The following is a 12,427-nucleotide window of genomic DNA, read 5'->3' on the forward strand; positions in this document are numbered from 1 at the left end:
AACGTAACATATTATGGTAAGAGTCATTCAAATAACTATAACATATAGAACATGCTATACGTTTACCAAACAATCTGTCACTCCTAATCGCTAAATCCCATGAAATCTTCTTCCTCGTTGTCGCTCCTGCTATTGCGCCGCTCCCTTTCTTTCTGCTGCTCGATCGCCTTTTTCTGCTGCATATTTCACTACGTCCAGCTTGTAATCTGCAGTATATGATTTCCTTTTCGGTGCCATTTTAGTTCAGCCCTTCTCAGTTTTTATAAGTTACCGCCAATGTTTGAGTTTGAGTTTATTTGGAACATGCGTGCATACAACATGATACATCACAATTTCCAGTTTCTCTTTTCAACATGTTGGAAAAGGAGTAGGAAGAAGCAGAGCTTATTTAATCCTACCCCTTTTCTTTACATAACAGTTGCAAAACTTTTTGTTCACTTCCTGTTCACAATTTTTTCACAATTAACTCCATAAGTAATCACAATAAAAATAAATAAATAAATAATAGTAAGAATTTAATAATAATAATTGGTTAAGTAAGTCATATTTCATATGATGAGATAAGTAAGATTACTTTAAGAATGAATGAATGGATGGATGAAATAAATTGAGAATGTTTGTCATGGTTCTTCTTCTTTGTACTTTGTAAACACTTTAAGTTTGAAGAGTTTCTTGAAGTGGATCATATTAGTACATTGTTTGATTGTTTTGCTTAATCCATTCCATCATTTAATTCCACATACTGATATACTGAAGGTCTTAAGTGTTGTACGTGCGTACAAATGTTTTAAATTACGTTTTTCTCTAAGATTATATTTCTCCTCTTTTTTTGAGAAGAATTGTTGTATATTCTTGGCTAGCAGGTTATAGTTTGCTTTGTGCATAATTTTAGCTGTTTGCAAGTTCACTATGTCGTGGAATTTCAGTATCTTTGATTCAATAAATAAAGTGTTTGTATGTTCTCTATATCCAACATTATGTATTATTCTAACTGATCTTTTTTGTAACACCGTTAATGAATGAAGTGTACTTTTGTAATTATTTCCCCATATTTCTACACAGTAGCTCAGATATGGTAACACTAGCGAGCAGTAGAGAATATGAAGGGATTTTTGGTCTAGAACATGTTTTGCTTTATTCATTATTGACGTGTTTCTTGCAACTTTGTCGTATATTTTTTACGTGAGATTTCCAGTTCAATTTATCATCAATCATTATACCTAGAAATTTGGTTTCATTTACTCTTTCAATTTCTATTCCGTCTATTTGTATTTGTGTTTGACTTTCTCTTCTACTGTTACCAAATAGCATTATTTTAGTTTTACTAAGATTCAACGATAGTCTGTTTTTGTCAAACTATCTTTTTAATTTGTTAATTTCTTCTGTTATTTGTTAATTTCTTCTGTTATTATTTGTATTATCTCCTGTGTGTTCTCTCCTGAACAAAACGCTGTTGTATCATCCGCAAATAATACTAACTTTAAATCTTTTGTAACTTTACAAATGTCATTTATATAGAGATTGAATAATTTAGGTCCTAGTATTGATCCCTGAGGTACACCACAGGATATATTTAGCGTTGTAGACGTGTGTTGGCCTAGCTTCACGTATTGTTTCCTGTTCGTTAGATAACTTCTTATCCAGTTTAATGTTGATGTGATCCATTTTAATAGCTCCAGCAGTAACGTATAGCATATAGCAGTTAGCATCCCAGTACCCACAATGCACTTCTGCCATGACCCTCCCCGCCGAATTCTTATTGGTTGGCGTGTGAGTGACGATTGCTGACGTGTGTGTGACGATTGCGGACATTTTCTTCGTCGCTCACGCGAATGAGATAAATATTATTTGATATTTTACGGTAATGTGTTAATAATTTCACACATAAGTCGCTCCGGAGTATAAGTCGCACCCCCGGCCAAACTATGAAAAAAACTGCGACTTATAGTCCGAAAAATACGGTACTGTGTGACTTGAGTGTAGAATAAATCTACTTAATCATGCAAGCTGTAATAAGAACATTTATTTTCCTTCTTGCACAGGACTTTGAAGCTCTCACTCCCAACCTTTTAGCCAGAACTGTTGAGACGGTTGAAGGCGGTGGTATTGTGGTCATATTACTACGCACAATGAACTCACTTAAGCAGCTGTATACAATGACCATGGTAGGTCTGGAACTTTTTCCACATTCATTGTCTCACTCAGATGATTGAATTATTGATTTATCGTTACCTTTCTTCCAGGATGTGCATGCCCGTTACAGAACCGAGGCCCATCAGGATGTGGTTGGAAGGTTCAATGAGAGGTAAGTGCTGCTCAGGTTGAACATAAAGGGCATTTCACAGCAACTTGTAAGCACTTCTTTTCCCAATAGGTTCATTCTGTCCCTTGCCTCCTGCAAAAACTGTGTTGTTATTGACGACCAACTCAACATCCTGCCCATATCCAGCCACATGGCCAACATCAAACCGGTTCCTCCAAAGACACAGGTGCTTACTAGGGATGATACTCGAAACCGGTTTTCCCGGTTGTTTGATAAGAAAAGAACCGAGTCCTCGGACTCGAATCCCTTTTTGAGAACCGGTACCCGTTATCGAGACCACTATAGTAAAGGAAAAGAGTTGATTCTTTATTCGAATCCCGTCCCGACCAGAAATGCTCCGTGGGACATCACAAGAAATGACGTCACGTAGCTCAGTCATTAGGCGCAGATAGCGAAAGCAGGAAAATAATGGACGGGAAAAAGCGCTCCAAGGTGTAATAAAGTTCAAAACAAAAGCTATAATCCATCGAATAACTTTACTGAGAGATTTTAGCAGGGTAAAACACATGACCAACACTTTTACCACCAAGCGGAAACATAGCAACCAGGCTAGCAACGCACCTCCTTTACGGCAGCTGTCGCAACCTTCTTAAAACAACCGCAGCACATACATATATATACAACACTGCAGCACATACATATATATACAACATATCTCCCTTTTTTAACTTTTGTTTTTCTTTCCTTGTAAACAAAACAAAATCACACTGTTGATGTGTTGTCTGTCTAATTATAAATAATGCAGACGAGGCGTGTTGGCTGAGTTCTTGACGTTTACTTTCACAGCGTGGCAACATGCAACACTTTCGGGGCTACCGCGCATGCTCGTAACTCCCGTTGCATGCTGGGTAGTGTAGTTGTTATATTCCCTAGCTCATAACATCACATCTTTCCCCCTCTAAAGAAATAATGTTAACTCAATAAAGTGTATTTCTTTTGTTAGCTTTAACTTTTCATTTTTTAGCATTGTAACCACATTTGCAAACAACTTTTCTCTTCATAGAATTTTCTTTCAATAAAGAAATAAAGTGCAACAATGTCAAAGCATCATAACAAACAGTTATGTCAAATAGCAGCAGAAGTGCACTTTTTGGAGAGCTGTATTATTTTCAGTTTTGTGCCCAAGGGACTGATTTTATTTAACACTATATTATTATTTATACACCTATAGTGATCACAGAGACAGCTTGTTTTTGTGTTACTGTATATATTTGTTTCTCTGAAAAATCCCACTTAATATACTTTGGGTAACAACAGTCAATATTTATTTATTTTATTTTATTTTATTTTTTTAGGTGGGTAACAGTCAATATTTATTTATTTATTAGATTTTATTTTTTTATTACATAATAAAAGTGAGCTTTTGTTAAACCAAATATTGTGTGTTTTTTTTCCATATACAACAACCTATCTGGACTCCATAAGAGAATCGATAAGGAATCGGTTCGATAAGAGGATTCAATAATAGGCTCGAACTCGATAATTCCTTATCAAACATCATCCCTAGTGCTTACCCACAAAAAACTACCCGCTTCTTTATTGGCTGTAACTCCTGGTGTTTTTTTCTGTCTGCTTTAGGAGGACAGTTTGTCTCCACAAGAACAGGAGCTGAAGGACCTGAAGGAGTCTCTTCAGGACACTCAACCTGTGGGAGTTTTGGTGGATAAATGCAAGACCATGGACCAGGTGAAATACTCTCAAATACAGTAGGGCTGGGCGATATGGACGAAAAAGTATATCTCGATATATTTTTGCTTAAACTCGATATTTGATATATATGTCGATATATTTTCCGGTGAAAGTATCAATCAATCAATGTTTATTTATATAGCCCCAAATCAAAAGTGTCTCAAAGAGCTGTACAAGCCACAACGACATCCTCGGTTCAGAGCCCACATAAGGGCAAGGAAAAACTCACAACCCAGTGGGATGTCAATGTGAATGACTATGAGAAACCTTGGAGAGGACTGCAGATCAACTGGTCTAAAAAGGGGGTCTATTTAAAGCAGGGGTCCCCAAACTTTTTGACTCCGGGGCCGCATTGGGGTAAAACAATCTGGCTGTGGGCCGCGCTATATATATATATATATATATATATATATATATATATATATATATATATATATATATATATATATAAATGTGTATATATATATGTAAATGTGTATATATGTGTGTGTATATACTGTATGTATATGTCCATATATATATATATGTTTATGTATATACAGTATACACTGTATATATATGTATAATGATAAATAAATGATAAATGGGTTATACTTGTATAGCGCTTTTCTACCTTCAAGGTACTCAAAGCGCTTTGACACTATTTCCACATTCACCCATTCACACACACACATTCACACACTGATGGCAGGAGCTGCCATGCAAGGCGCTAACCTGCAGCCATCAGGAGCAATATATATATATATATATATATATATATATATATATATAGACCGGTATGTATTTATACATATATATTCCTCGCGCACTAATTGACTTAAAGAGCGCACTTGCTGCATGTCACATTATCGATGGTAAAATGCATTTTTAGACAATATGATTTGCCTGAATGGCTAGGAGACGGTAGAAAATGGACTAGTAAGGACAAATAAAAAAATAAATTCTAGTAATACAAAAAAAAAAAATTTTTTTTTTTTTTTTTTTTTTAACTAGGGACTTCCCGCGGGCCGGATTTTGGACGCTGGGGGGCCGTATCCGGCCCCCGGGCCGTAGTTTGGGGACCACTGCTCTAGCCTTTACATTTTAAGGGCTAGAGCAGTGGTCCCCAACCATCGGACCGATTGGTACCGGGCCGCACAAAAAATAAAAATAAAATAATAATATTTTTATTTATTTTAAAAAAAATTAAATCAACATAAAAACACAATATATACATTATATATCAATATAGATCAATACAGTCCGTAAGCACACATGATTGTATTTCTTTATGAAATGATGTGACTCTGTCCAGGATTAGTGAACGTGGAAATCATACGCCTTACTTTTTTGTTGAGTTTAGTGATTATTGATTAGGCATGCTAGCGCTGTGTCAAATAAAGTAGCAACCGTGGTTAGATCCCAAACTTATAGTAGCTCTTTTTTCACTCATTTGCTCCTCATCTTTTCACCATTACAAGCTCCCACCATTACCCCACCCCCATCCACATCCCACTCCTTTGACGCTTCACCCCACGTGGTAGGCTTGATGGACGACTGAGCAGCGCGTTATATAGCAGCAGCCTGCGTCCGTAGCCCCCATCCCCCCCCCTCTGTTGCAGGTTTTGTGGATTCTATGTCATATGTTTGTGTGCTTATGGCTATTGAGTTTTTTTTGTTGGCCTCAGTCTGGACGCCCCTCCCAAGGAGCCCAGTCTGAGACCAAACCTTTTTTTACTACAATGTAATTGACGTGTCAGAGGCGTAGTACTATAATGTTCTTCCACTGTCTAATTTGTTGTGTGTTCTCTGCTAGACCAAAGCAGTACTGAAATTCATCGAAGCCATCTCGGAGAAGACACTCAGGAGCACCGTGGCTCTGACGGCTGCTCGTGGCCGTGGCAAATCTGCAGCCCTGGGACTTGCTGTCGCCGGAGCCGTGGCCTTTGGGTAAGAAGAAACACACACAGAGGGTGAACCAGCTGTTATCCTGCCTCACTAGCGTAGTAACTTTAAAGCGACCGTCGTATACTACATCTTGTGCAACTCAAATTGTGGTTACTGTATTTTCTGAAATAGCCGAAGCTACATAACTGCAGAGAGTACTAGTTGTGCAGTATATTGAATATATAGGTAGGGATGATGTTTGATAAGAAATTATCGAGTTCGAGCCTATTATCGAATCCTCTTATCGAACCGATTCCTTATCGATTCTCTTATCAAGTCCAGATAGGTTGTTGTATATGGAAAAAAACAATATTTGGTTTAACAAATCACTTCACATTCTCTACTGCTCGCTACTATAGTATTACCATATCTGAGTTATTGTGCAGAAATGTGGGGTAATAACTACAAATGTGCACTACATTCGTTAACCGTGTTACAAAAAAATGTAATTAGACTGATACATAATGTTGGATATAGAGAACATACAGACACTTTTTTTATTGAGTCAAAAATATTAAAGTTCGATGATTTGGTAAAATTGCAAACAGCTAAAATGATGTGGAATTAAATGATGGAATGGATTAAGTAAAGAAGTTAAACATTGTACTGATATGATCCACTTTAAGAGCTTGTTCAAATGAATAGAGCTTACAAAGTACAAAGAAGAAGAATTATGAGAAATACTTTCAACCTTATCAAAAATAAGATATTCTTCATCTCAGTATGTTAATAATGACTGAATTAATTAATTACATATTACAAAACTGTTGTATATACTAATTCACAGATATTTTATTATAAAAAGGTCAGTAAATGATGTATATATTTGTATGAAGTGGGAAAGGGGTAGGATTAAATAAGCTTTACTTCTTCCTACTCCTGTAAAGTGAAATGATATGAAACTGATGTATTATGATGTAGTCGGATCATATTTTGTTTAGTTCTGTTCTGTTAATTTTGGACTTCCTTAGTTGTTTTGTGCACTTCGGGGGTTTGTTTTAGTCACCATGGTTACTTATGATTTTCACCTGCCTTGTACGCGCACCTGTTGCTCATCAGAGACTATTTAAGCCTGCCTTTTCCGCTCACTCGTCGTGGCTTCATTGTTTGCATTTGCAACAGTTACGTTGGCATTCTGCTTTTCCAGCTCATAATTCCTGTGCCAAAGTTACCTTAGCTTCTAGTATTCCTGTGCTAAGTAAGTTTTTGCTTTGGCTTCTCGTGCGAACGGCACGCTTTCCTTTTGTTTCGTTCCTGTCTGTTGTAATGTGTATGATTTATGAGAAATAAATCATCTCCTACCTGCACGCTTTCGTCCGGAGCCGTCAGTTTTGCGTCCCGGGAACGAACCGCAGCACGCTGCACCCCACCGTGACAAATGACTGAACTACGTGACGTCACTTCTTGTGATGTCACACGGGGCATTTCTTGTCGGGACGGGATTCGTTCCAAGTGATTCGAATAAAGAACCAACTCTTTTTCTTTACTATAGTGGTCTCGATAACGGGTACCGGTTCTCAAAAAGGGATTCGAGTCCGAGGACTCGGTTCTTTTCATATCGAACAACCGGGAAAACCGGTTTTGAGTATCATCCCTATATATAGGTGCAAGATTCTATTTGAGAAGACACAATGAACACAATCGGTATATTAAATATATATGGACATTTTACTAATTAGGTTGAGGTTACTTTATTATACCCTAAGTTAGTTAAACTTGTGGGGTTGAAACACATCATACATCCATGAAAGGTTTAATAGTCAAAATATAAAATACAAATATATGAATAGGGCCGTAGAGATAATCAACTTGCTAAAACGCCTCCTCTGTACCAGAGAGGGATGTAACTAACATATCATATCACAGTTATTATTGTTATTATCGCATAATGGTTGAATGTGCTGAAAAAGTACTCACACACACAAAGTATTCATTTATTTATTTTTAAAATACACACTGTTAGAAAAAACACTATTTTGCATGTTTTGTGTTTTCTAAGCTTCACTGGTGGTGTTTTGGTCTTAACATTGTATCTTTTTTTAATGGCTAAGCTTTTGTTGTTTTAAATATTGGTTTGAACTGTAGCACTTTAAGATTTATTTAAATGAAAAGTGCAAAAAAAATAAAATGTATTATTTTTGTTTATTATTTTTGGCGGGGGTTATGGCGTCCTACATAAAGTTATTAACTGCACTTATAGGTGTTTGTTTAATTTTGTGCGTGCGTCTTCTAACATGCACGGCCAGTTAAAAAAACAAAACATTCATGGTCGTACCTAGACTGTGGCAAGTGTGTAAAGACATTGTATGTTTGATATATCATGATATTGATGAACCGGGGCCGTACTTATCAAGCTTCTTAGAATTACTCCTAAGAAGTCTGCTAAGAGTTGACTTAAGAGTAAATAAATTCTTCGCTGAAAGCTGCACTTAAAAGTTAGTTATCAAGCGTCTTACTCACACTTTCAGCGAAGTGTAGGACTGAATCTTAAGTGTCACACTCAGAGCTGAATTACGACATTACTATGTGCCGTAAACGGAATTTTAGGTGACGTCATTTCTGTGTCCATAGAAATGACCAATCACGGAAGGGAATCCGTTGTCTAAGAATAAAGAAATATCTTGGAAATATTTAAGTGGACAATGGGAGTGTATATTTTGACAATAAACTACAAAATAATACAAAACAAACTAGTCCCCGCCGGCACTCACGCTACCGCTCTCTCTCTTCTCTCGCCCACACACTCACTGACGTCACTCACCTCACGGCCACACACATACGCTACTGTCATAACATTTTCTTTCCAATTCATTAATTAGGCAACTAATTTGAAACTGGTGTGGGTGGCTCTATATATACTAGCCCACTGCAGACACATGTAGAAATCAACAAGGAATCGAAAAGTATTAAATCTGTGACAAAAATAATATCCGCTCTGTCTAAACGATACCGTTTGATCAGCTGCTCGTCATAAAAAAAACCAAAAAACATTGTTCCGTTCCCTGAACGTTGGCGCACGTCTCTCTCGCCTCAGTGCCATCCCCTGCTGGCAACTCCTAACCACTTAAGACACCTCTGAAGGTCTCTTAAATATCGTGGAGAGTAGGAGTGCTTCTTAGACTTAAGAACGTTGATAAAAAGCTTTTATTCTTAAGTTTGAGAGTAGGACTAAATTTCGCAAATTCTCAGGACTTAAGTGTAAAATGGCACTCTAAGAAGCTTGATAAGTACGGCCCCAGATGTGTTAGAAATAATGGACAACCAAGTCAGCTGTGTTAAATGTGGATGAAATGTTTTAGTAGGCAGAGTTAGAATGACAAGCTACAAAGACAGTCCCATTATAATGTGTTTGTCAGCAAACACGGACGCCAAATTGTAAGTTACCTCAGACAATTTCCTAGTCTTTATTTCATCTTTTTTTCATGCTTCTTGGCTGCGCTGTAATCAAAACTAAAGCAGGTTTCCCATACCTTAATTTATTTGCAGCGGCCACCACAATTTATTTTGGACCGCCACAAATAAAGTAATGTATTGGAAACATTGCTTTACTTCTGATTGCAGAGCAGCCAAAAATGGATTGAAATAGTTTTTTTTAATGAAGCATTAATCTGTTTTTATTTAATGTTGTCAAAGTTTTTGCATGATAATGCAACAATGAAAACACAAGTTTGTGTAAAATATAGAAGTAGAAGAATCTAACAGACAAAAACAATTAAAGAGGACTTATAATGATTTTAATCTACATTCAATATAATTCCATGTGGTCTAGCTCAGTGTTTTTCAACCTTTTTTGAGCCAAGGCACATTTTTTGCGTTGAAAAAATCTGTAGGCACACCACCAGCAGAAATCATTAAAAAACGAAACTCAGTTGACAGTAAAAAGTCGTTGTGGCAATTGTTGGATATGACTTTAAACCAATCATGCATCAATATAGCTCTTGTCTCAAAGTAGGTGTACTGTCACCACCTGTCACATCACACCCTGACTTATTTGGACTTTTTTGCTGTTTTCCTGTGTGTAGTGTTTTAGTTCTTGTCTTGCGCTCCTATTTTGGTGGCTTTTTCTATTTTTTTGGTATTTTCCTGTAGAAGTTTCATGTCTTCCTTTGAGCGATATTTCCCGCATCTACTTTGTTTTAGAAATCAAGAATATTTCAGTTGTTTTTATCCTTCTTTGTGGGGACATTGTTGATTGTCATGTCATGTTCGGATGTACTTTGTAGACGCCGTCTTTGCTCCACAGTAAGTCTTTGCTGTCATCCAGCGTTCTGTTTTTGTTTACTTTGTAGCCAGTTCAGTTTTAGTTTCGTTCTGCATAGCCTTCCCTAAGCTTCAATGCCTTTTCTTAGGGGCACTCACCTTTTGTTTATTTTTGGTCTAAGCATTAGATACCTTTTTACCTGCATGCTGCCTCCTGCTGTTTCCGACATCTACTGATATGGAAGAGTATTACACGGTTACTCTGCCGAGCTCTAGACAGCACCGACACTCAACAACAACACATCAGTTGCAGACTATAATTACTGCTTTGCAAAAAATATTTTCAACCCAAATAGGTGAAATTAGATCATCTCCCACGGCACACCAGACTGTATCTCACGGCACAGTGGTTGAAAAACACTGGTGTAGCTAATAGCTAATATTGGAAATGCTTTGGTGTAAATGTTACTCCACAGTCACATTTATAACCCATTTTTTGAGTGCGTCTGCAAGATGTTTGATTCTGGAGGCGTTCCCGATTGCAAATGAAACCACGCCCCACCGTCTCCAAAAGTATTACAATTTGTCTTTTTGAAATGCATGTAATGTACGTGTGACGTCACATCGTAACCACACTGCAAAACCCCACAAACTGAGGCACCCAAAACTGCGTGCAAGCTCACACCAAAATGCATGAACCTTATGATTTGACGTTTTGGCATTGTTGTATCCAACTTTGTAACTACATATGTAAGTCAAAAAAGAAGTTAATCATTGGTCCCCTTTAATAATTCATTGTGTTCTAACAAGGTTCTGTGTTGTCCACAGCTACTCCAACATCTTTGTAACCTCACCAAGCCCAGACAATCTCCACACCATGTTTGAGTTCATCTTCAAAGGCTTTGATGCTCTTCAGTATCAGGTAAAGTGTCTCTTATTCATCAGGTTTTTAGTGTGCGCAGAGCAGCCCTCATTTCATGTCCTTTTTGGCTCATGTAGGAGCATCTGGACTATGAGATCATCCAGTCGCTAAATCCGGAATTCAACAAAGCAGTTGTGAGGGTGAACATCTTTAAAGAGCACAGGCAGACCATTCAGGTGAGGTTTCCTTTATATGCATTTTCAAACAAACAAGGAGGACCTGGTCTGCCAAGATCCAAATTCCATGCGCAAAAACAGTCTGTGCAAACTATAAAATTGCGTGTACTATTAGTGCTATTAGCTGCTTGCACAATTGCTAAGAAGTGGTGAAAACCACCCTATTTGAATGAGGATTTTGTGTGTACTACCTTTCCGCCCAAGTGCAGCTGGAATAGGCTCCAGCCCCTCATTTCTTTCCACATTCATGTTTCATATGGTCCAATTTGTGTTTTTTTTTGCAATTTCGTTGCGTAAGCAGCTAACATCTATAATCTGCACCACCTTTTCTGCACTATAGAATTGCAATCTAGCCAACATTAACTATTTTTAGCACGCTGGCAATGCACTGCTGTGTTGTGATGATTCCAGATGCAAGAAATGCATAATGCAATAAATGTTTTCATAGAGAGAGAGTGCATCTGGAAAGTATTCACAGTGCTACTCTTTTTTTCCATATTTGGTTATGTTACAGCCTTATTACAAAATGGAATTATTTCATTTTTGTCCCCATAATTCTACAGAAAATACCCCATAATGACAATGTGAAAAGTTTTTGTTTTTTAATTTACAAAAAAAAAAAAACATCTACATAAGTATTCACAGCCTTTGCTCCATACTTTACTCATCCCTACAGTAAAGCATGCTGGTGGCAACATCATGCTGTGGGGAAGTTTTTCAGTGACAGGAACTGGGAGACTACCGTAGTTAGGTTAGAGGGAAAGACGAATGCAGCAATGCACGAAGACATACTGGATGAAAACCAACACTTCCCATCCAACCTGATGGAGCTTGAGAGGTGCTGCAAAGAGGAATGGGCGAAACTACCCTATGCTAGGTGTGCCAAACTTGTGGCATCGTATTCAAAAAGACTTGAGGCTGTAATTGCTGCCAAAGGTGCATCAACAAAGTATTGAGCAAAGGCTGTGAATACTTATGTACATGTGATTTTTTTTTTTTTTTAGTTTTGACAAATTTGGAAACTTAGAACAAAAAAAAATCACCTTGTTCTACATATTGTCTGTAGAATTTTAAGGACAAAAATGAATGTATTCTATTGTGGAATAGGGCTGTAACATAACATTTGGATAAGGAAAGTGCTGTGAATACTTCTCGGATGCACTGTATAAAATAGTAATAATAATTATTATT

General features: G+C 37.3%; 1 protein-coding gene across 1 annotated transcript in view; it reads left to right on the plus strand.

The window, feature by feature from the left end:
• The window catches only part of nat10 (N-acetyltransferase 10), a 59,054-nt gene that overhangs the window by 10,608 nt on the left and 36,019 nt on the right, over positions 1 to 12,427 (plus strand). Inside the window, exons 5-11 of the mRNA XM_062035176.1 lie at positions 2,043 to 2,165; positions 2,244 to 2,305; positions 2,375 to 2,489; positions 3,902 to 4,009; positions 5,808 to 5,941; positions 10,967 to 11,060; positions 11,138 to 11,236. Coding sequence (XP_061891160.1) covers positions 2,043 to 2,165; positions 2,244 to 2,305; positions 2,375 to 2,489; positions 3,902 to 4,009; positions 5,808 to 5,941; positions 10,967 to 11,060; positions 11,138 to 11,236 — 735 coding nt within the window. The remainder of the gene's footprint in view (positions 1 to 2,042; positions 2,166 to 2,243; positions 2,306 to 2,374; positions 2,490 to 3,901; positions 4,010 to 5,807; positions 5,942 to 10,966; positions 11,061 to 11,137; positions 11,237 to 12,427) is intronic.

The sequence above is a fragment of the Entelurus aequoreus genome, linkage group LG24 (genome assembly GCF_033978785.1).
Source record: "Entelurus aequoreus isolate RoL-2023_Sb linkage group LG24, RoL_Eaeq_v1.1, whole genome shotgun sequence".
Classification (NCBI taxonomy): Eukaryota; Metazoa; Chordata; class Actinopteri; order Syngnathiformes; family Syngnathidae; genus Entelurus; species Entelurus aequoreus.